Consider the following 25,085-nt stretch of genomic DNA (forward strand, 5'->3'; position numbering starts at 1 on the left):
AACACGTTCGGCATTGCTCAATAAGCAAGCATTTCCGAATGAACCCATTCGGTTTTGCTCAAAAAACAAGTAACTCCAATTGAACCCATTCGGTGTTGTTCACAAAATAAGCAATTCCGAGTGAATCCACCCGGTCTTGAACGATAAGCAAATAAATTCACAAGTGTTCTCTTAATTTTGCTCAAGTTAAGTTTTACAATTGCATCGGTTCAATCTGTCGGTAACATAAAAATATTTATCGGCTCAGAAAATTAAATATCCATGCAGATCAGTAACAATTCAAGATGACACGTTTCAAAAGTGAAAATATTACTTCATTCAAAAAAAAAAAAAAAGTGGAGGCTCTATCGGCCCCCTTGCTACAAGTTGCAGAATCCTAACATTACTCATCGGTGTTGCTTACTGGATCATTCTGGGCAGGGGCCTCCGTTTCCCCCTCGGGGTGGGGATTGGCAATTTCTTCATCTTCCTCACCAGATGAAGTATGAACATCTGTCGCTTGGGGGGCATCATCCGGCTCCTCGTCGTCAAGATTCGCCCCTTCGGGTATATCAGCAAATGACACGAGAGATCCTTGGTAAAAATCTTGAGTCATGTCGAACTCAAAATCCTCGGGAAATTGGCCGAAGTGCTTGGCCTGCCGAACGGCGTGTTTGAAACCAGCTTCATGTTGAGCAACAATTTTTTCTTTTGCTTGCTCTTTAAGATTGTCATACGCAGCTTGAGCTTCCTCCACTCAGCGACGCTCCTCGTTAGCTGCTTTTTGGAGGTCTAGACGAAGAGTATCATTGTCTCGCTGAGCAACATCCAGCGCAGCTGCTAGCTCCCGATTTTTAGCTAATATTTGTTCATTAGCTGCCATTGCCTCGGCTGCAATCTTCTCGGCTTCCTCCAAACTTTGCTTCAAATGTACCACCTCACCGACAGGCTCCATGGCTAGATGGTGGGCTAAGGCCAATGAACGAGTTTGTACCTCGCAAAAAAGCCTCCATTTGGCTAACAATCGTCTCTTTGTTACCCTTAAGGGAAGCCTCACCTTCCCCTAAGGCTGGGGGACAGTGTACAGGTAGAGACGTTCGGTCATCCCTACATCGGCCACCGAATGGAAGAACCAGGTAGCCGAACGCCAATCGGCCACCTGAATCAGCCCATCATCACTTAACACTTAATCTAGGCTTAGGGGATAATTACTTGATTAAGGTATATTACCTAATACGGTAAATACGCCATAGGGCCCATAAGGCTCAAGGCCCATAAGTGTCAGTATAAATAGCTCAGGTCAAAAGGTAACGTCACTGTTCATTAATTACTCTCGATATTTGTGTTTGTCCTGACTTGAGCGTTGAAGTGCCTTTTGCAGGTACCAACCCCTCACTCACATCGGATTGGAGCAGTCGTTCGGCCCTCAATCTACGAGAAGATTATTGGTGTATTCTCTAGACAGGTACATGAATATAATATGATATAATATAACAAGATATAATAATATTTATTACCTTAATTAAAAGTTATAAATATATTGAAAAATTAGCTTAGTTATTTTAATTCAGAATATGTATTAGTCAAAATGATTTAATTAGCAGAATTATATATTTTATCAATAAAAAAATTAATTTTACTTTAGCAAGAAAAAGTAAATTACCCGTAATTACTTATATATTATATATAAAAATGATATATTATATGTTACATTACACGTAACAAATTTGTTTTAAATATCTTTAATTAATTTATAATTTCATATATTTATTATATTAATTAAAAGTTATAAATATATTGATGAAAATTATCTTAATTATTTTTTATTAAATAATTATATATAACAAGTGTACCACTCGACAAGGTCAGGACTACCTTGGTCACACGAGTAGGTCAAATGACCAATCTCGATGTATGTTCAACCTGTCTGAGATTATTACGGATCGGTAAGGTCAAATCGGCATTTGAGTGCCAGGTCAGCCCTAATCCAACGAGAGGAAAAAGATAAGGTGGAATCTTAACACCATATCATAACAACCCTGAAATTCGTGATCAAAATAACCCTAAATTCATCAAATTACGTGCACTATATATACGAGACACTCACATTTACGAAAACTAATTTAAGCATCAGAGTCTCTTTTGAAAATACCACCCCCATCTTATAGTGCTCAACTTATGAAGTAGAGGAGGCTCACCAATCTCATTGAAAAGGTTATCACCAGACCAACTTCAGGTGAGAACAACAAGTATTTTAGTTTGTGCATCACATACATGTTTATTACATATACTTAAATTCATATTAAATTATATTATATGAATAAATATTATATTTAAATAAATAAATTATATTTAAAATTTCTATACATTTATATTTTAAATATATAAATTATATTTTATATTTATGATAGATAATTTATATTATAACATAAAATTATTTTATTATTGATAGTTTATTTTAAAATATTAATATTTAATTTATAAATAATTATAATAAATATAAATTAAATTAGATAAGAAGTTAAAAATATTTCTGCAAACTCTTTTGTTAAAATAAAGTTCCTAAAATTACTCTTGTACAAAATAGTAATTCATATTTAATATATAAAGATTGATAATGATAATATATATATATATATATATATATATATATATATATATAATTATTTCATTATAAAATACTTTACACTTTTGCACTCGCATATTTTCAATATTTTAATAACGTAATTAATTGGATAGCTTCAAAATTTAAATATATTAATATTCATTAAATAATTATATTATGCATTATTTTGGTTACTTAATAATTAATTATCATAATTATAAATATATTTCATGCAATTTAATATATTGTTTACCGTATTATATAAATTTAAAATTTATATAGATTTAATGATTAGATTGATTTAATAAAAATATATATTTAACGAGAATATATTTATTGTAATCATCTTAGTTACTATATTTATACATTTTAATAAATCAAGAATAAAATAAGTTTAGTGATATTTTAACGAAGAAATAATGGATATTTTTATAATATATAATAATAATAATAATCATATATAACAAATAATATATTTTATTGAAAGGTTTTCAAAATTCATCTTATAAAATAGTTTATTGAAATTTGTAAATTTTTAAAACAAGAAGACTTTTTCAAATAAAAAAAAATAGTCTCAATTTCATCAGGCATATTCTTGAAAAAAAAATTGTTTGTCTTAATTGAATATTATAATTTTCATATTAAAAAAATCTTAATCAAATATTACAAGAATTTTTTGTCACAACAAAATATTTTATTTTATTTTTAAAAAAAATGCTAATTCAATATAGTTACTTAAAAGAATAAAAGTATCCAATATTTTATAGCTTAAAAACAGCACACATCACCTTTATAAAGATTGTTTTTCCTTTTCCTACACATGTTTTTAGTATTGAATCGATTTTCAATCACTCACACACGCATTAGTTCATCAAATTCACTCAAGGTAAGTTTTTGAATATCAAATAACATTAATATCTTTTTTTTCTCTATTTTCGTTGTATTTTTCTTTAGAGTTCAGATGCATCCAGTTATATGAAAGGAAAATTGAGTCTAGTGTTTTCAAAAGCATTCTCGTGAGTTCATCCTTTCATTTCTAATATTAGTGACAGAGGTTTTTTTCTTCTTCTCGATTATCATTTTCTGCAACTGGTAAGTTTTGTAATAATTGTATTTTGTTGGTGTTGATGTGACATATTGTTCAAATTAATTGGTTTTGTTTGGTAGAGTGAGTTCTAGACTCACGTGTATTGTAGTGTCTATTGATTAATTAATGAGCAAAAGGTGCATGGCTTGGATGATACGTAAAACTGATGGAGGATTTTGATCATATATTCATTACGTCAAGTATATTTTTTCTTCTTTTTTTGTTGAATAAGGTGAAACAAAGAGGAAAGAACAATGTTTTTATCTTTTTGTAAAATTTTACGTAAATTATCTCATAAATGAATTTTTTTTTTGTGGACCACTCCTACATGAGTGTCTGAACTTTTTCCCTTCAACTGAAGCATTGACAGAGCAAACAGAGGCAGAGTCTTTTCACCAACAACTATAGATCATTAGGTGAATGTAGATATATAGGGTAAAACTAATGATGTTACAATAAAACCTTCTAGCTTCTAGCATTGTACATGGAATCCTAATCAATCCCAACCCACAGCTCTGCCTCTGAAGAGGTCACTCAGAAACCCCCACAACTAAGAAAATATTTTATAAAAATATTAATTATTAATTTAATTGATTCAAAGTTTTAGAGGACCTATTCATTGTGATATATAAGGATTCATGTATCATTACCCTTCTCATATTTTTCTCAGTTTATTCTTTGCATTGTGTTCATCTTGAAAGGCACAAAATTATGTGTAAACAGAACAAAAATTGCATTTTTGTGGCAGCTTTTAACAGTCAGAAAATGTAATTTTAACCACTTATAAAATTTATAATTTGTTTAGTGTATATTAATTTAATTATAAATAATTTAATATTAGCCCGAGGTTTTAGGTACAAGAACAATGTTCTCTCTTTTGAATATTATTCTTTTTATTTTTAACAAAATAATTAGATTAGGTAAGGTAGGTCAATGTCACCCATACAATAGCAGAATCAATAATGAACCTCTTTGAAGATTCTTAATAGAATTATAAATAATTATTTTATTTTTAATACAAGTCTGTATAAAATGATATAAAATATAAAATAAAAATAAAAATTAATTGCAAGTCTTTAGTTAGTATAAACAAATATACCGAACTAGTTGTGTCATCCACATGAGACTTCTCAATATTATTTGTATACCATATTTTTTTATTATTATTTATCTTAGCATTGTTTCTAAGGTTACAATAACATTAAGTGTAATTAAAAGTACTAGCTCAAGTGGTTCCACACTTGTGATTTTTAACTAAGGACTAAAGTTCGATCCTTGCCTTAGGTATATAGTCTTGACTAGAGGTGTCACTTTACCTCTATAGGGTCAACCTAGTGAGAAGGAATTGTACTTCCTTATTAAATAATATAAAGATATAAATTAAGTCTACAAAGTTTTTAAAATATTGAAAATTATATGATATTTTCTTATATAAATTTAAATCAACATACTTAAGAGTAAGTCTTGGTGACGTTACTCTATTCAGTAACTCATGTTCTATATCAAATTTTAACAATTCAACTATTGAATTAAAAAAATTTAATATATAGATCAAGTTTACAAATTTTTAAAAATTTTGAAAATCATATGATACTTCATTACATAAATTCAAATCAACATATAAAATGACTTTATAATTAATCATTAATTAGAATTAATGATATGAAGTATCAAATAATTTTTATTTTTATTTTTAATTTGTAAACTTAATTTAAGCATTAAAAACTTATAATTTAACTATTAAATCGTTGAAATTTAACGTAGAATATGAGTGATAGAGAGAATTCTAAGTACATTTACTTTTAGAGTAAATGGATTCCTCTTCTTTCTCTAAATCCTAAACCCTAAATCCTAAACTCTCTCTTATTTATATATATATTTCACTCATGAAGAGAACCGTTACATGAAAGATGGGCTAAGTAGCTCAATTGATTCTAACCGTCTAAAACATCAGGTCATACACGTGGTGCAATCAAAAAACTGATATTTAAATGTATAAATAGTGACCCACCTGGGCTTGTGTCAAATAAATGTTGGGCCTTGGGCCTACTCCTCTCAGGATCATTATGTTGGTTGGGCTGCTTATCAGTGATCAAATTTGTTTTTGCTTAGTAGAGTTATAGAATATAATTAATATTATATTTTAAAAAAAATATATATATATTTTGTTTGTCTTTTATATAAATGTATTTTCTATTATACAATAGATTAGTAATACAATTAGCATTTTAGAATTATAAATATTAACAGAATTTTGATCTCAACATATGTATCGAATGAAATTTATTTTCATGGTTCTCCCTCTATGCCATTTAAGAATGACTCAAAAATTAAATAAGTCAGGTCTGGGAAAAAGTGAATGAAGGAAACCAAAAAGTTTAAAAGAAGTTAGAAGGACGTAAATTAGTAATTACCATTGCATAGACAAGCGTGGCAGCACCTAAGCGACGTTCAAGTTCTTTATGCAAAAGAAAAGTTGGATACATTTTCTAAGCTTTTATACAACTGTTTGAGTTTTTGAGCAAACCCCTTCTTAATTAGATACATCTTCACCTTCATCTTCTCCTTTCAAGCTATTGTAAGTTCTGGAGTTGGAACCTACTAATTTCTAATTTTTGTATTAATTTGGCAACTAAAGATATATACGCTGCATCTATATATCATTCAATGCTTTTTTTATTATTATTAGTTATGCGTCTCCTTGCTTTTCATTGTTTGTTTGATTGATTGTTCCTGAAAGTGTATTCAAATGGTAAGAAAAATTGTAAGTGGTAAGTGGTAACTTATAATTTAAGATGAAGGTTCTAACATTTTTACTTCCTTCTATTCAGGACTTTCGTGTTTGCCTAGCAGGACCTGAGAGGTGCGTTGTAATCTGTTGTTTACTCGGTGGTGGTTATTTTGGTTATGATCAATTGCTTCTAATGTGTCACTTTTTCATTAATTTTATCTCTTAATATGAAATATTATTATAATTGGATTATTCTCTACTTCTCAAAAGTAATTCTTGCTAATGGGTTGTGTTGAACTTTTGGTTAATTATTTTTTATTAATATTTAAAATTTCTTGTGAAAACATAACAAATAAGGATGACTATAGAAGTCAATGGTTTATCAGAGAAGTATGGCCTCTGGTTACATATATGAATGTCAATAATTTCTCCTGATATATCCACTGAGTATGATTAAGTAATGATGCTATCATAAATTGTTAAGACAATAGTGTCATGCTCTAGATTCTCTTATGTATTTTATTTTATTGTGAAGGATCATGATCCTCTACAGTTTTGTAACAACTGCATTGATCTCCTCCATTCAAATAATTATTTATCAACATAAAATATGATTGAAAAAAAAAAAAGCAACGGTGCCGCAATTGCCTTGTCAACATCCCTACGGGTGGTAAAACCAGTCCAGTGAGATTCAACTGTTCTGAAAAATTGTTGATACTATATATGACTTGTGACTTGTGAGTATCATATATAGTAATATTTATTTATGAGCTAGTTTGAGTATTAATGAATATTTAATTTTGATGTATAATTATTTCTTATATATTAATTCATGTTATAATTTCTGATACTTAAAATAGTTTATGTATTACATTATTCACCTTTTATTATATTTAATAATTGATACAAATAAAAATTAAATAATATGATCAGTTATTTATGAAGTAACTTTTTAATAGTTATTTTAAATAATTGTTTTCAATAAATTATTTAATTATTTATGTGATAATTTTGTTTTAGTACATATGAGAGAAAAGAAAAGAAAAAAGAAAAAAAAACTTAAATTACTATCATTGGTAACAGTAACAAAGTCCCAATGCTAGTTAGATAGATAGAAACAAATGTTCAATATATATTGGTAGTTCATAATCACCACGTCTTTCTCTCCTACAGGTCCTACCTTAGTTAAGACATATCATTTATGAGGCTATTTTTTAAAATACATTTACTTTATATAATATTTGGTGTTTTTAAAAATATACCCAACTTTTTTTAAAAACAAACATGTTACAGTAGAAGTGTATTTAAGATTCTTTATCATGATTTTGTAGAATATAAATCATTCTAAATTATTATATCCAAAATAATTTAAAATAATTTTTATTTAAAATGTTTTTTGTAATTGTAATTAAATAGAAATTAGCTTACCTAATATAATAAAAATTCCTAAAAGTAAATTACATTTTTAAAAGTACCCTTTTTCAAGTACAAACAAATAGACTTAAATCAAATTTCTCATTAAAACTTTTCCTGAGAAGTGAGAATCAATGCATACATATATAAACGAGTTTCTTTTATGAAAAAAAATATTAGTAATTAGTGAATTAGGTTGAGAGGATTTAAAATTAGTATTAACAATATATTTTTATTTTCCATCAAAATTAAACTATGTCTAAAGGGGATTTAAAATAACTTATAGCTATACTCAATTAAGTTAAATTTCTTTATTATATATATATATATATATATATATATTAATACACTTTTTAATATACAATTTTTCATAATACAATTTTTTTTATTAAGATTGTTAACAAAAATATTATAACTTGTTTTTAAATATCTTATTATTAATTAAAATCTATTAAATATTAAAATATTTATAATTACCAGCAAAAAAAAAATTACAATAACAACGAAATTAAACCTGAATTCTCATACATCTATTTAAACCACCCTTTACTTACTAGGCTAACGTAAGTGATTGTTTTATAAAATACATTAAAGACTAGTTAAGTAATGCCACTTTATATATTTACGTACCTTTGCATTTATAATGTCATAACTTGGCATGCAATCACACATATGCTCATTGATGAATTTAGATTAAAAATGGAGGAAAAGTTTTCAAGACCCAACTGCTTGTTAAGTTTGCCTTTGGGGAAATGCATGTCAAGTTTCAACTTGGAAAAGGCTGTTTGCAACCATGGCTTTTTTATGATGGCTCCAAACAAGTGGATTCCATCCACAAAATCTCTGCAACGCCCCCTAAGACTTGTGGACCAATGTACAAGTGCCATTGTTACTATCTCCCATTCTCCAGGAGATGCCAATCTCCATATCTATGTTCATGACATGGAACTCCTCTCCCTAGAAGATCAGCAAGCAATATTGGTATGTCACTATTCTATAATTACAACTTTTAACATTCACCTTTTATATTTAACATATTCCTCAATTCAAGGTTATAACATGGTAACTTTTTGCCTCAGCAAAAGTAATGTTAGTTTGTCACAACCCTGTATAATGTCCAAATTTTCATTCCTTTAAGATTTTAAATTTAGTTTTTTTTTTTCAAAAGCGAAAAAGAAATGTTTTATTTCTTTAAAATATAGTTGTGAGTAAACACAAAAAATGTTTACTCAAATATTTAACAAGAATACATATTTGGATTGTGTTTTACAACATCGCATCCCATCTATAACCCAATATTCATTGATCACTTGTACATTCAATTAATCAAACATAATAAATTTGATTGTCACTCAAAAGAAAGCACGCCACTTGTGTCTTTGTGAGCCATACTTTATGGATTTATATATTATGTACGTACTTACGTTGATTTAATTTAAAATAATTATTTATTATTTTATATAATACTCAATTTATAGTATTTAATGTATTAATTTATTTTAGATTCAAATATTCTTAATTAAAATATATTATCTTAATTTGATGAATTACATTAATTATACTCTTTAAAAGACATGCATTTAAATTGGTCGAGACAAGTATAAAACATGTACTTTAATTGATTAAAAGAAATTAATATTAATTAAGAGAAAAAAATAATAAGGATAATTGTGAAAAAAAATATAAAAATAGGATAATTTATTGTTAATAACTAGATTAACTTTTTTTAATCTTAATAAATTAAATATATTTGAATATTTTATAAAGAAATGGAGGTAGTATAATAAATTGCATTCCTTATGCACGAATTATGTTATTTATGTATAATATCAGCCATTTTTATTATCTATTTTCAACATCTTCCCTAACATTTCTATATATATTTTAAACAATTACAAATGTATTATTCTTTGAATAAATACATTATTTTCAATTGTAGTAGTTGAATAATTTATAAAATTAAAAATTAAAAAAATTAATAATATATTACATTAAAAAATGAAAACATCGATTGTTTTAAAATATTTTTTAAATGTTAAAATTGTAGTAAATTAATTTGGGGGTGGAGGGAGTACGAAATTTCCTTCTGCATGTTGATACTTCAATGATGACTTGAGCTCAAAAATAGCTTTAGGAAGGTGTAGTCTCTCTACTCGATTTGTTTTCTGTATAAACGCGGGTTTCATAACAGTGACGAAATTTTTTGTGACATTCATAATGAGTTTTTGCTGCAAGTATGGTAGGAAAACCTTGAGTTTGCCAATAGGTCACAAGACCATTTTGTGTGATCAATTGGGGTAGCTGTAAAATGAAGTTTGCTATTTATTTATGCGTAATCATGAACCTTAAGGTGAAATTAAGTTTATAGGTCATGTTCGATGTTGTATGTAGTGCATATACTAAAGCTATTCAATTAAACTAGAGACTCACAGCTAACAAATTGTTCGTTTTTGTGCTATTCAATTAAACTAAAGTTATTTATTTGATGTGTAATGGGTTTTATATTTTTAGCCAATCATCCCAACCGATCAAGTTATATATAATAATAATATCAATAATAATGATAATAATAATAATAATAATAATAATAATAATAATAATAATAATAATAATAATAATAATAATAATTATTATTATTATTATTATTCTTATTGAATGATCATTTATTCAGTATAATATTTATTACTACTCTTACTTAGTAATAAATTTTGTGTTCTTAGATTGATAATATTTATTTAAAATTTTGTTTTATATTAATTAATGTTAATTTTTTGAGTTAATAATAATTTAATAAATTAACAAATTTATTTGAAATTTAATTTATATTATTGTTTGTTTTATAAGTTAATAACATTGTATTTGTAATAATATATCTAATAATTTATATCTATTTTAAAATATTTAAATTTTATAAAAATAAATAAATTTAATTATGTTGACTCAATTAATCCAATCTAATCCATCGTAATTAACTAACCTGATCCATTCTATTAAATTTTAATATGATTGAATAACAAGTTCATCTACTGTCTTAACTCAATTCCCTTACACTAATAATTGCAAGTTAATTTCATCAGCTATTTTTGGAATCACCAACTTTGTTTCCCTTAAGCTAATTTTGTTTTTGAGTAGTACTTTGGATATATTATATATATATATATGTGGAAATTTTAATTTGTTTGAGAATTTTAATTTGCTAGGGACAAGTGGCGCGAATGCTAAGGTTAAGTGACCATGATGAAAAGACAGTGAATGAGTTACAAGATCTTCATCCACTAGCAAAGAAAGAGGGGTTTGGTAGAATATTTCGTTCTCCTTCTCTTTTTGAGGATGCCGTCAAGTCTATACTCCTTTGCTATTGCACGTAAGTTACTGCTAACAACTTTATTGTTTGAAATTAGAAATTTTCAAGATTTTATAAGCTAACTAATGTTAAGAACTTACAAATAATTAACTTGGTGAGAAAATTGGATTTGCACACAAACGTACATGAGCTCGGGCACAATCAACTGCAGTGCAAATGTTAGGATTTCACAACAGTAAAACCAGAAATGAAAACAGCAACAACGATTAACAAAACATTTAGAAGAAAATATGTGAAAGTATTAATATTGGAATAAAAGGTACAGACTCAAACCAATGCGTGGCATAAAACAATAGGGTATAAGGGTAAAATGTTTGAATGTTAACTAACTGATATTACAATATTTGGGATGGTGATTGATTGGCTGGTTATTGTAAATTTATATTCCTCTAGAATTTTAATATATATATAGTAACCAATTACTCAATTGGTTTTATTCGTGGGTTGACACTTTTCTTAGGTACTCATTTGCATATGGGTTTTGGTATCTTGTACCATTTTAAAATATCATTTTCGTTTTACTGAGAAAAAAATAACCTCCTTTGTGACCCACACATTTTCTTTATCCTAAAAAACAAACCCTCCATATTTTGGGCCACAAGATTAAATGACTCACCTCCTAGGACTCTATCAACAAATCTACTTATTTACTCCTCCTTCCCTTTTGATTTTACATTAATTAAGCTAATTTAGATTACATATAATACTAAATATAATTTGGAAGATAAAGTAGATAATGACGTCTTAAAAAAAGTAGGAAATAACAATAACAAAGATAATAGCAACTTTGTATTTTTGTTATATAAGAGCTTCTTCAATACTCTTTCAATAGTTAATTTATTTTATTTGTTAAAGATAATCTATACATGCTCCTCACTTTTAAGAAACTCATTTAGCTCTCAGACTAATGTCTCACAAATATCTTTTATGTCTCTTTAATGTTTTATATTTTCTCTCATACATGTACTTTACACAAATGTTAAGTTAGTTACAAAGAATTTTTGTTTGTAATAATGTTTTATTGTTAATCAACCTACAAGTAACAACTATATAAAGATACAACAAATGCATATATTTTAATATCATGAAAAGTCATTGCTTTACACTTATTCTCAAAAATATATCCAATAATTTTAAAGAGTATAAATCAAGTTGCTTTTTTATTTAAATGATATTTAACTTGATGAGTTCACTAGTACACAAAGGGTCTTTTACGTCGCCTATTTTGAGCCTTTTATGTCGGAAAAGATTCCGACGTTAATACGGGAGACGTAAATTTACGTCGCCTCTAAAACACGACGTAAATTTACGTCGGAGATTCTCCCAGACCGACGTAAAAAGGGACAAAAAAACATGCCATAAATTTACGTCGGACATAGCCTCGTCTGACGTAAATTTACGTCGGCCATTGCAAGGCCCGACGTAAATTTACGTCGGACAAGGCCATGTCCGACGTAAATTGTGGGAGTTTTTTTTAAAACGTTTATAAATTTTTGATATACCCAACACCTGCATATAAATATAGTCCAAAATACCAGATCTAAACCAGACAGTCCAGAATAGAAATTCAAATTATATTTCAAAATTGAATGAAAAAAAGAAAATAATATATAAATCTTAAAAAACATAAATTATGACAATGTAAATCCTATTATCCTAAAAAAGCTATAAAACATATGTCTGTCAATGCTATCTAACTAACTAAACTAACTATCAAACTATAAACATAATATCTAACTAACTAAACTTAGAAAAAAAGATGCCCATTGTTCTCTTATCTTGAGCAACTCATCTTCGGGCAATGGAGATGGATCTTGAAAGACCTGAAACATTAATTTAAGTGTCATTAATATGCAATGTTAATTATCCTAAAGGTAAATATAGTTAAATAAATTTTTATATGAATTACCTGCGCTCAAGAATCAATAATACCCGCAGAAACTATGGCTCTCATCCAATACATGATGTAATAGCCACATTCAAACGAGTCTTGTTGCTTATTACACTAAAATGAGAAACAAATAACTATTATTTCCAAAGTCAATAAATTTAAATATTATTGACTGTATGAATTAATTTGCTAACCTTAGGGTATATGAAATGCAATGACTTTGATGATCTGGCTCTTCCACTTAAAATATTAGCTCTAGACACAATTCTAATTAATTGAAATAAAAACAAATGTTAGCCAATATATATAATTACAGTTTTAAAACATAATGAAAAAATTTAGTTACCCTTGTAATTGGCATTTAATTTCGTGCCTTGGTTTTCGATGTAGTGAACAAAACCACACCACGGTGTATTCCTTAGGAATGATTACCATTAACTGCCAATGGGACCTACATTGTATGACAAACAAATTAGTTATAAAATTACCATGATTAAAAAACCAATTAAAAAACTAACCCGTCAATGTATGGAGCCATGTATATATCTCTTCTTGAGTCACTCATCCATGTTTGCATATATTGCTGGATCTGGACCTGAGTGTTTCCTGATTTTTGGATTGATTGAGGCTCAATAAATCCATATACTTCTGCTTGTGCTTGCTCCACACTCAATTTGTCCATGTACCTAACACAAATAATTATTATAAGTTAAATGTAATTATTGTAAATTTAGACTCATAAAAGAAAATATGACTTACATGGCCCACAGCTGTATGATAGATATATTTAACATGGTGTTTCCCCCAACAATCTCTAATGCATCAGGCAGAGATATGTATAGTGGAACATCAGAGCTATCAACTCCAAAAACTCTAATGTCCCACTGCAATTGAATTGGCTTCTTCTTTAATCGTGGTAATATGATTAGAAGCTTAGATATGGGATCACCCTCAGCTTCTGCGATATGAGCATCATCAAGATGAGGTTCTCTGATGACCTCCTTACCACGATTGATAAAATCCTAAAGAAATAATGAAAATTAGTTAAACAATAATAGAATTATAAGAATATAAAAGAGCAATAATATAATTACCTTTGCCCGTGCTGAAAGTGGCATGACCAAACGTTTTGGCCAAGCTAAGAATGTGCCGGTTGCCTGCCCCACTAGTTGAACCTCTGTATTGGGCAAAGGCACTGGAGCAGCAACATCTTGAACTTGGTCAACCATAACCCGTGTCCAGTCTGGCTGTAGAAGGACACCATGGATGGTTGAGCCACCCTCAAATACTCGGCCAATAGCCACTAACCGTGGGGGGTCATCCTCAACATATAACTCACACTGGTTTGGTACATCAGTGTGAGTCTGATCTGGTGAGGGATTTGGAGCAGCACAACTCCCTTTAGTGTTGACTCGAACACCATCATGAGCAACTGCAGTCTGTTGCTGAGAACGAGCCAAAAGTTCAAACTTCTGTTCAAACTCTTTTTGAATATTCTTCAATCTCTCTTCAAACTGACTCTCCAATCTCTGCTCCATTCTCTGCATAACCTCTTGACTGCAAGAGTCAACAGTGCTCCTCGATGATCGGGCACCAAAGAAATCTTGGTGGCTCCAAGAACCACCAACACCATGCACACGGCCTCCGTGCTCTGGCCTTCCTATGGCCGTTGTGAGGATATCATTCCGACTATCGGAAACAAATGAGCCCTGGGTGCTCTGCTCAACTAAACCCTCCTACAACATATTAACAATAAGTATACCCTAAACTACACTTATGAATTAAATGAATTGAAATGAAGAGTCTTAGTTTGTATATTTTTACTTACTATTTTATCCGCAACGACCCTTGCAGACTCAGAAGTCATTTGCCCATCTGATTTTGTCTGGACTGCTATCCACATCTCATGGCGGGGAGGTGACTCCACACGGTCAACAGACTCAACCCTTGCTGCCTCTGCCCTAGCCTTCTTCATTTCCTTTTTTTCTTCTTTCATATCCCCCTCTTGACAATAGATGGGGTGCATCATTCTTGGCCTGTCGTTCTTGGGCAGCTATTCTTTTAGCCTGCAATAATACAAAAAAGAAAATGAGATTAATTAAAATATACCTTAAGTATTTGTGTCAATGTAAGAGTTATCAATAACTAACCTGCCACGAAGGGTCCAATCGAGTGGCACAAAATTGCATCCACTCCTCATCAGTGATCTGGTACTTTAGACAGAGAGTCTCATTTTGTCGCTCTCCAAATACATACTCCCGTGTCAAGAAAGTCTTGAAGTCTCTCCACCTGGTGGCCAGGGCAGATAACATCTTCCTCCTCATGACCTCAGTATTGGGAATGTCAAAATTTTGCTATGAAAATAACAACAATTAATAAATAATGTATTTAAGTTATATAATATTTAAGGGATGTGAAAGTATATACCTGAATATTCTGCCACATGAGGTTCTTGTCAACCTCCTGAACGTCATCCCATGATGGAATGATAATAGAAACATGTCGTTGAGGTAGGACTCCCAAATAGCTCTTAAACTTGGCAGCATTTGGGCCTGATGCCTTGCCAGAACGAGGATCCACCTCAACCGGTGTCCTCTCCTTGGCAATGCGCCCAACTGTCAACCCAGACAATCGGGTGACAAATCTACCTTCCCTCCTTCCATTGCCAGACCCAGAATCCTCCATAATCCTGAAAAAATTAAACTCTCATTATTAAAACAATGAATTAACTGAATAGACAAATAAAGTAAAAAACATAATAAAAATATAACAACATAATAACTAATAAAAAACAAATAATATACAAACAGAAACCTATTAGGTTGGAATGTTTTCCCATATTCCTTCATCATGATCACTTCGAATAACATGTATTTCGTCTACTTCATGGTCCGCAATATGACCAAATGATCTGCTTGATAAAGACGGTGTCTCATGCATATCTAGAGACTCATCTTCGTGAGTTCCATGCATGGTTCTTCCTTCGAGGACCACTGACCATTTCTCATTACATGGATCCCTGACATAAAAAACTTGTCTTGCTTGATATGCCATAATAAAAGGTTCATCCTTATAACTGACCTTATTCAAATCAACCAAAGTAAATTCTAAATCATCTGTCCGCACACCCGTATTGCCATCAACCCATTTACACTTGAACACAGGCACTCTAAACGTAACAGAATCAATTTCCCATATGTCTTCTATGACTCCGAAATAACTCATGGATGCTGTAATGAGATTTTTATCTTTTGAACTAGCAAAGTGCACAGCCTCAGCCTGAATTGTAACCCCACTATTTTGTACTCTACTTTTGTCATCTTCTGTCTTTGTATAGAAACAATATTTGTTAATGTCATACCCACCAAATGTAATGACATCGTTGTTAGGCCCACGCGCGAGTCTCAAAAGTGTATCAGAAGCATTAACCTCACCATAAACCTTTTTCTTAAACCAAGCTAAGAAACTCTTGTTATGTTCATTCAATACCTATTTCTCATTCATCCGGGGGTGTGCTATCTTGATTTCATCTATGTGTTCAGATATGTAAGGAATTACTTCATCAGTGTTGTTCAATATGTACAAATGTGCTTGGTCAACTTCTGTTCGACTCACAGTTCTAATCTGTAAACTTCGAGTACCCTTACCAAATTGTTTCGCATCATGTCGAGTCTTGGGAATTCCTATTGGTTCTGATTTCGACATGTACCCTGAACAAAACTCAATGGCTTCTTCTGCAATGTATCTCTCCACAATAGAGGCTTCTGGGCGGTATTGATTCTTGACATATCCTTTTAAGATCTTCATGTATCTCTCAACAGGCTACATCCATCTAAGATAAACCGGGCCACACAATTGAATCTCCCTAACCAAATGAACTATCAAATGCACCATGATATCAAAAAATGAAGGTGGAAAATACATTTCCAATTGACACAAGATTGTGATTGCTTCATTTTCTAACTCATCTAACTTTACAGGGTCAATTACTTTGTTGCAAATGGCATTGAAGAATAAACACAATCGAGTAATAGCAACTCTAACAGGAGATGGTAAAATGTTACGAATAGCCACAGGAAAAAGTTGTTGCATTAACACATGACAATCGTGAGACTTTAAACCAATCAACTTCAAATCTTGCATAGACACCAGACTCTTAACATTTGAGGAGTACCCTTGTGGAACTTTCACACTGCTTAAGCACTCATAAAAACTTTTTTTTTCTTTCTTTGATAGAGTATGACAAGCTGGAGGCAAGTAAGTGCGTCTTCCAATAGACAGAGGATGTAACTCAGAACGTATACCCATGTCCACCAAATCTTGTCGTGCTTTCACTCCATCTTTAGTCTTTCCTTTGATGTTTAACAATGTCCCAATTACACTATCACAAACATTTTTCTCCACATGCATCACATCTATGCAGTGTCTAACATCTAGCTTGCACCAGTAAGGAAGATTAAAGAATATTGATCGTTTCTTCCAGATATTTCTCTCAGTTGACTTCTTTTGCGTCTTTCCGAACACAATGTTAATGTTCTTCACCCGTTGATATACTTCTTCACCATTGCGCGGTTTCGAGGCAATTTCATCCTCCTGACATCCATTGAATGCTTTCTTCAATCTATGGTATGGATGACTACGAACAAGAAACTTACGATGCTTAGTGTACGCAGTCTTTTGCCCATGTTTCAATTGGGTATAACTTGTGTTTTCTTCACATATAGGACATGCATAATGACCCTTCACACTATACCCACTCAAGTTACCATATGCTGGAAAATCATTTATTGTGCAAAATAACATTGCACGCATGATAAATTTTTCTTCACGATATGCATCAAAGACCTCAACTCCTGTGTCCCACAACATTTTCAAGTCATCAATCAATGAACTAAGATACACATCAATGTCATTTCATGGTTGTCGGGGACCTGATATCATCATAGACAACATAATATATTTTCTCTTCATGCATAGCCAAGGAGGCAAATTATAAATGACCAACAAAATTGGCCATGAACTGTGTTTACTACTTAAGTTCCCATAAGGATTCATGCCATCTGTAGCTAAACCAATTCTCAAGTTTCTTGACTCTGCACCAAATTCTGGAAATGTTTCATCAATCCTCTTCCATTGCGGAGAATCAGTTGGATGTCGAAGAAAGTTGTCACATTTTCTACCATTTTCATGCCTGTGAGGTTTTTTGCATCCTCTTTAATGGAAAACAATCTTTTAAACCTAGGTATTATTGACAAATACCATAAGACCTTAGCAGGGGGACCCTCTATTTCTTCCTCACCACTACTTCCATCAGTTTTCTTTTTGAACCGCGACAATCCACATGTGGGACACACTTTCAGTGTAGCAAAATCATTTGTATACAATATGCAATCATTAGGGCACGCGTGTATCTTCTTATACTCCAAACCCATTGGACATAGTATCTTTTTTGCCTCATAGTTGCGATTAGGTAGCGTGTTATCTTCTGGAAGCATCTCCTTCAATAACTCCAACAATTCTGTGAAACTTTTATCAGTCCAGCCATTTCTTGCTTTTAAACTAAACAATCTTAAAGTTGCTGATAATCTTGTAAACATACTGCATCTTGGGTACAATGGTTGCTCAAAATCAGACTTTAAGGTATCAAACATATGTGCTCTTTCAAAATTTTCTTCACCAACATCACGTATCATCTCTTCTAAGTTATCGTCCATCCCTTCAAAATTTTCAGTTGTTGACACTGTTGGAATGTCTAATATTTCTCCATGCCATGTCCATACTGTATAACTCTTCACAATACCATATATAAACAGGTGATCACGTATTTCTCCAACTTCTTGACGTATCTGATTCAAACATCGAACACATGGACAATAATATGTCCCTTTGATGGGTTTCCCATTTTCTCTTGCAAATTGTAAGAACTCTTCAACTCCATTTCTGTACTCTTGACTAATGTGACTTGCATTCATCCAACTTCGATTCATTATCTATATATTAACACAAATTAACTGTTGACTCAGTTATTCATAATTTTTCTAACCTAAACTACAAACCTAAAAAATCGATAATAATTTTGGATAAAATCCATAAATATTTTTACTAATACGATGGCAAACTAAAGGTCAATCCTAAAAAAGTCAATATTTAATGCATCTGTAACAGCCCGTACTGAAATTAGAACGGGCCGTTCCAGATCAACAATTTACAAAGCCAACAATTTAAGCAGAACGGCCTGTTCTTCAAGGAGAACGGCCCGTTCTCCTTGGAGAACGGCCCGTTCTGCAAGGAGAACGGGCCGTTCCAGAGGAACAAATAGCAAAAAAAAAACAAAAAAATTACGTGGACAACAAACTAACCTCAAACGACCAACGTACAGACACTTAGAGACTTGGATACGTTGAATGTAGCAATAAACGATGTGGGAGACTCAGAAATTCAGAGAAAATGAGAGGGATTTCGTATAAACTGTGAGCGCGGGAATGGAAAATGATAAGTTGGGGAATATAGTGGAATTTTTTACGTCGTACTATGCTTCTCCGACGTAAATTTACGTCGGCTTTTGGGTGGGTTCGACGTAAATTTACGTCGGACTAGAGGGGCCCGACGTAAATTACCTAATTTACGTCGGACTACGGGGGGTCCGACATAAATTAGTCTCCACTTATTTACGAAACTGCCACCGCGTTTTTACAACGTCGGTGTTTATGGTTTGCGACGTAAATTGGGTGACGTAAAGTGATCAGAATTTACAAGTTCAATGTAAACTTGTGAGTACTATATATTGATTTGGAAATTTGATAAAAAGAAAAATATTTGTTTCTTAATATTGATTGAATATTACATTTTGTTGTTAATAGGTGGAGGAGGACCCTATACATGGCTAAATCTCTATGCAAGCTTCAATTACAATTAAGCAACAAGCCTCAGTCAAATGGAAAAGAGAAACATAAAACTAAAAGAAAACGAGGGCAGAAGAATTCAACTAGTAAAGAATTTCAGGAAATAGGCAATTTTCCTAACTCGAAGGAACTTGCTAAAGTCAGTGAACTTGATCTACAAAAGCACTGCAATGTAGGATTTAGAGCACGTTACATAATTAACTTGGCTCAAAAGGTAGAGAAAGGGACCCTTGTGCTAGAGAAACTTGAAAATGAATGCAATTTGCACTCATATAAAGGTGTGCATCATAAATTGGGCAGGTTAAAAGGGTTTGGTCCATTTGCAGTTGCATCTACTCTAATGTGCTTAGGATGCTATCAAAAGATTCCTATCGATTCAGAAACGAAAAGACATTTAAAACAGGTTTCTTCCAAAACTCTGGACCATTTTATTGTTAAAACGAGATTTATTTGAGATATTTAAGAGTAATTTTTTGAATAGTTAGATTTATTTATTGCGCTTCATGAGCAATGTAATTCACATTATTAATAACAGATATTGCGTATCGCTGTTATTCTTTTAGGTACATGGGATTTCTAGTTGCAACAATCAAACAATTGGCAAAAAGGTTGAAGAAATTTACAACAAATATGCACCATTCCAGTGTATCGTATATTGGTATAATAATAATAATAATAATTTATATTATTGTTTGGGTTTAAATTTTGTGTTTGGTGGTGATTGAGTGTATGTGCATTAATTTTTTGAACCTCTTTTTTGTAGGTTTGAGCTTCTACAAAGTTACGAACACACTTATGGGAAGTTAAGCGAGTTACACGAATCTGACTACCACAAGATCACAGCTGGCACATAAAACACGTCTAAATCATGATATCTTTCATACTTAATCATGATTTTGTTTAAAATTAGGCTTGAAGTAGACCATTACTACTATTTTCAAATTATGAATTGATTTCATTATGCATATGATTAGGCTTGAAGTAGATCATTACAATTCCTTTTGAAATTCTGAATTGATTTCACAATGCATCCGATTGATAAAACTAGCAAACAAATATAACAATTAAAAGTATAACTAAACCAATAAATTTATAAAAAATTATTAATATTTAAAATATTTTTTATACATTTTTTTATTATTATAAGTTTATAAACTTCTGACATGTTAATGTGTGTACATCAACATACATGCCTAAGCATGAATTGTCCTTCCAACAGAAAATGATTCACTTTTTCTCCTAAATTTCATTTAAAGTTTAAATTTATTAATACTGTGTAAATTATATTTTAAAAAATTATTTATATACTATAATAAAAATTAATGTAAATATATTATTATAAATATAAATATAAATAAATTTATAAAATAAAAATAAATTATCAATATTTTAAATATTTTTTAAAACTTATTTTTTATATTATAAGTTTATAAGTTTACTATCTATGCGGTGTGTACATTAGGGGTGAGAATAAGCAAGACTAAGCTAAACTTTAAATATATAGGTTAGACATGTCCTATAAAAGTAATGCCTAAACCTAACTTATTATCTATTATAGACTTTTTTTATAAGTTTGGTCCGACCTTTTCAAAGTTAAACCTGACCTATTAATCTATTTAAATTATTAATGTTAATTAAGTTAATAAATTTAATTTTTAAAAATCAACAAAATTATTTTTAAAACAGAGTTTACTCAACATTATTAAAATTTAAATTTTAAAAGAAATATAAGAGAAAAAATTAATCATTTTCTATTGAAGGGACAATTCATGTGTAGCCATATATGTTGATGTATATTCATGCATAGGTCTTAAACTTATAAACCTATAATAAAAAAATAATTGTATAAAAAATATTTAAATATTAATAATTTATTTTTATTTTATTAAACTCAAGGTGCAGATAGTTGACGTTAAGGGTTGCTATGATAATGTGACATCGAGGCAAAGGACTTAAATCGAAAATCTTGTTTTATTTAGATTTTATTATTCTTGTTAGTTATAATTGTAAACTTATATTTTATAATTTTTGTTTCAAATTGGTTGGATGTTTGGAAGTGTTTCATATGTGAATCGTTTTACTCATAATTATTAATAATTTTCTCCTTTTATTCTATTGTTATATGTTGGGGTAGAACGGGTGTCACAAAATATCTTCAACTTTAATTTCATTCTAATTGATTTTAACATTTGATAATTTATTATTTTTTAAAGTTTTTATATTATCAATTTAGAGTTAAAATATTTGTCTTAAATATCAATCATTCACTAATCTTTTTCTTTTTATGTTACAATTATTTTTTCCAAAATATAAAAAAAATACAAATTTAGAAGAAAAAAAATGATAAAAACAATAAAATAAAGTCGTTAGTTGATTTTCTTCTTCTTCTAAATTATATGGCATTTTAATATGTATGAAAATAAAACTAATATATGTACCCAAAAAATTAATAAATAAGTGATTTAAAATAAATAAATGGTTAATATTTTTTTTATCTTAGTAATTTAATCTTAATGTAATATAAGAGACTACAAAAAACAATAATTAAGATAAAATTACAATTAAGGTGTTTATTTGTAAAAATGGTAAATTTTAAGGATAAATTGTGACACCCTCTATCCCACATTCATGATTACGCAATAAATAGGAATAATTTAAATCTTTCATATATAAATGAAACCAAATTCTCAAATGTCTTATGTAGAGGATTCACATTCATAAACTCATAAACAATATCTTCAATGTCGAAATTACAAAGGAAAGAAATTGAGGTTGTCAAAACAGTTCAATGGAAACAACATTCTAAACTAGTCCTAACCACGCCCCGCTGTCACATATCCTATCAGAGCACGCCCAATTGAAGCCTAAGCCTCATCACCAACATCCTCATGTTGATAATCACCTGCAACACAATAAAATACACATAGAACAACAAGGGAGTGAGAAACATCTCACTCAGGTTCAAGTGTAGAAATAAATGTTAGGCAGCGCTCACACAATCATAATAAATATCACACAAGTTACACATAACCAAACATTGTAACAGCCCATTTTTCGTGGGCCAAAGGCCCAATTCGTGGCCCAGAACGGGCCGTTTCAATTTTGAAACTGGCCGTTCTGGAATAGTGAGTATGGCCAAAATTGTAGAAGCAGAACGGGCCGTTCTGGTTTGGAGAACGGGCCGTTCTGGAATTAGAACGGGCCGTTCTGCTGGGTTTGAGAACGGGCCGTTCTGGTTTGGGAACGGGCCGTTCCAGTTGAAAAATTTACGTAGGTTTGAAGGGCCCAGAACGGGCCGTTCCGATTTTGGAACGGGCTGTAGTGGTAGGTGGGCGAAAAATCCTATAAATAGGCCTCAAATCCTCTCATTTCTACACACCTCTTATTCTCACTCTCTCTTCTCTTATGTTCTCTCTTTCGTTCCTCTTCTTCTCTCTGAAGACCAAGGGGAACTCAGAGGATGAAGTTCTGCTCCAGTTTTAGTTCCGATCCTTATTTAAGGAAAAAGAGGAGGAGGTTCTGCCCGATTTCCTATTTATCCAGGTACGGGGGAAAAGGAGATTATTTATATGTAGAGTTACATGAGGGAATTGGGTAGAGGAAGAGCCCTTAGGGTTATGAATAATTTTATAATTATTTATGTTTGGAGAATTAATTATCTTATGTGATTCTATATATATTTAGGATTACGAATATATGTTTAACTTGTAAAAATGATGCTCTGGGAGAGAGAACGAAATTATAGAAAAGTGCCTGTAAGTTAGGTTGTGAAAAATTGGATGATTTCTGTTTGAGAAATTGAGGATCCCATTAGATTCTGTATGTGTTGAGGATTATAGATATGCTAATAATTTGTAAGAATGATGATCTGAGAGGGAGAACGAAATTGTAGAAAAGTGCCTGTGAGTTGGGTTTTGGAATAATTGGAGATTTTATCGTTTGTATTAAAATTATATTAAATTGTTAATTTATTGATTATTATTACATTTATGAATGTTATATTAAATTGATAATTCTATTGATTTAATATTGTATTAAACTGGGGAATTAACTGAGTTTTATATTATTGTTATAATGAGTATTCATGGTGAATTGCGTGAGGATGTGTAAACCCTTATTTTGTTAGACTTATCTGTTGAGTATGTGATATGAAATTGTGTATGTGATATGAAATCGTGATATGAGATGAGATGTTGTATGGACATGATTAAGGTTGTGATTGTGATGTGTTTCCTCACACTAGTGACTAGGGATGGCACGACCCCTGGGTAAGTGGTGCTACAGGGAGGGCGTGACCCTAGTATGGTGTGGGATGAGTAAGACAGTTAACGCACACCACTTATGTCGATTATGGCAGCCCTGACATAGGGTTAATTGCAAGAGATTGTATGGATTGAAATGTGATTGTGGTTCCTCACATTCATGCTTCAGGGACGAGCGTACTCCTGAGTGATTAGGGATGATACGAACCCTGGGCAGGTGATGCTTCAGGGACGAGCGTACTCCTAAATGATCAGGGATGATACGAACCCTGGGTAGGTGATGCTTCAGGGACGAGCGTACTCCTAGATGATCAGGGATGATACGAACCCTGATATGGTGTGGGTTGAGTGAGGCAATTAACCCATATCACTTGTGTCAGATGTGGTGAGGTCTTGGCATAGTGTTAATTGTAAGATTGGCTTGAATTATGGACATGAAAATGATATTGCTAAATGTAAAATGGTGTGGAGGGTGATGGGTTGATAAATTATGATACATGCTTATATATATGAATTATGATGAGATTTCATTATGATGTGGTGGTATGTACTTTGCATATAGATATTTCCTTTTCTCACCGTATAAATTGTGGATGTTTTAGGTGAGGAAGATCCGGCTACGAGTAGAATGCCAACAATTGAATTGTGGGTATGCTCTAATATTGTGACATCGGGGCAGAGGATTCTTAGGACATAGATTTGATATGGATTTGGAATTGTAAATATGATTTTGAAAACAATTTGTAAACTTTCAAGTTTTATTTTCAATTATTATGTTGGTTATTGATAAATGAATATGAAGGTTTTATGCGAACCCTTTTACCAACGTTAAAAACTTTATTCTTTAAGTT

The 25,085-nt window shown here is 30.9% G+C and overlaps 1 protein-coding gene across 1 annotated transcript; it reads left to right on the top strand.

Annotated features, from left to right (window-relative positions):
- Positions 1 to 1,811: 1,811 nt before the first annotated feature.
- LOC145953227 (uncharacterized) lies at positions 1,812 to 21,521 on the top strand. The gene is made up of 8 exons (XM_083067094.1): positions 1,812 to 2,215; positions 3,539 to 3,600; positions 6,503 to 6,534; positions 8,508 to 8,796; positions 11,016 to 11,179; positions 19,931 to 20,375; positions 20,536 to 20,630; positions 20,736 to 21,521. Exons 4-8 carry the CDS (start codon positions 8,515 to 8,517, stop codon positions 20,824 to 20,826), a joined length of 1,077 nt encoding a protein of 358 aa, XP_082923220.1. The 5' UTR covers positions 1,812 to 2,215; positions 3,539 to 3,600; positions 6,503 to 6,534; positions 8,508 to 8,514; the 3' UTR covers positions 20,827 to 21,521.
- The last annotated feature ends 3,564 nt before the right edge of the window (positions 21,522 to 25,085 follow it).

This window comes from Cajanus cajan, chromosome 11, assembly GCF_000230855.2.
Source record: "Cajanus cajan strain Asha chromosome 11, NIPB_CcT2T_4, whole genome shotgun sequence".
Lineage (NCBI taxonomy): Eukaryota > Viridiplantae > Streptophyta > Magnoliopsida > Fabales > Fabaceae > Cajanus > Cajanus cajan.

Coding starts and splice junctions, on each gene's coding strand:
- LOC145953227 (XM_083067094.1), top strand. CDS start 8,515: ATGGAGGAAAAGTTTTCAAGACCCAACTGCTTGTTAAGTTTGCCTTTG. Junction 11,180..19,930: donor ATACTCCTTTGCTATTGCAC/GTAAGTTACTGC, acceptor TGTTGTTAATAG/GTGGAGGAGGACCCTATACA. Junction 20,631..20,735: donor TTCCAGTGTATCGTATATTG/GTATAATAATAA, acceptor TCTTTTTTGTAG/GTTTGAGCTTCTACAAAGTT.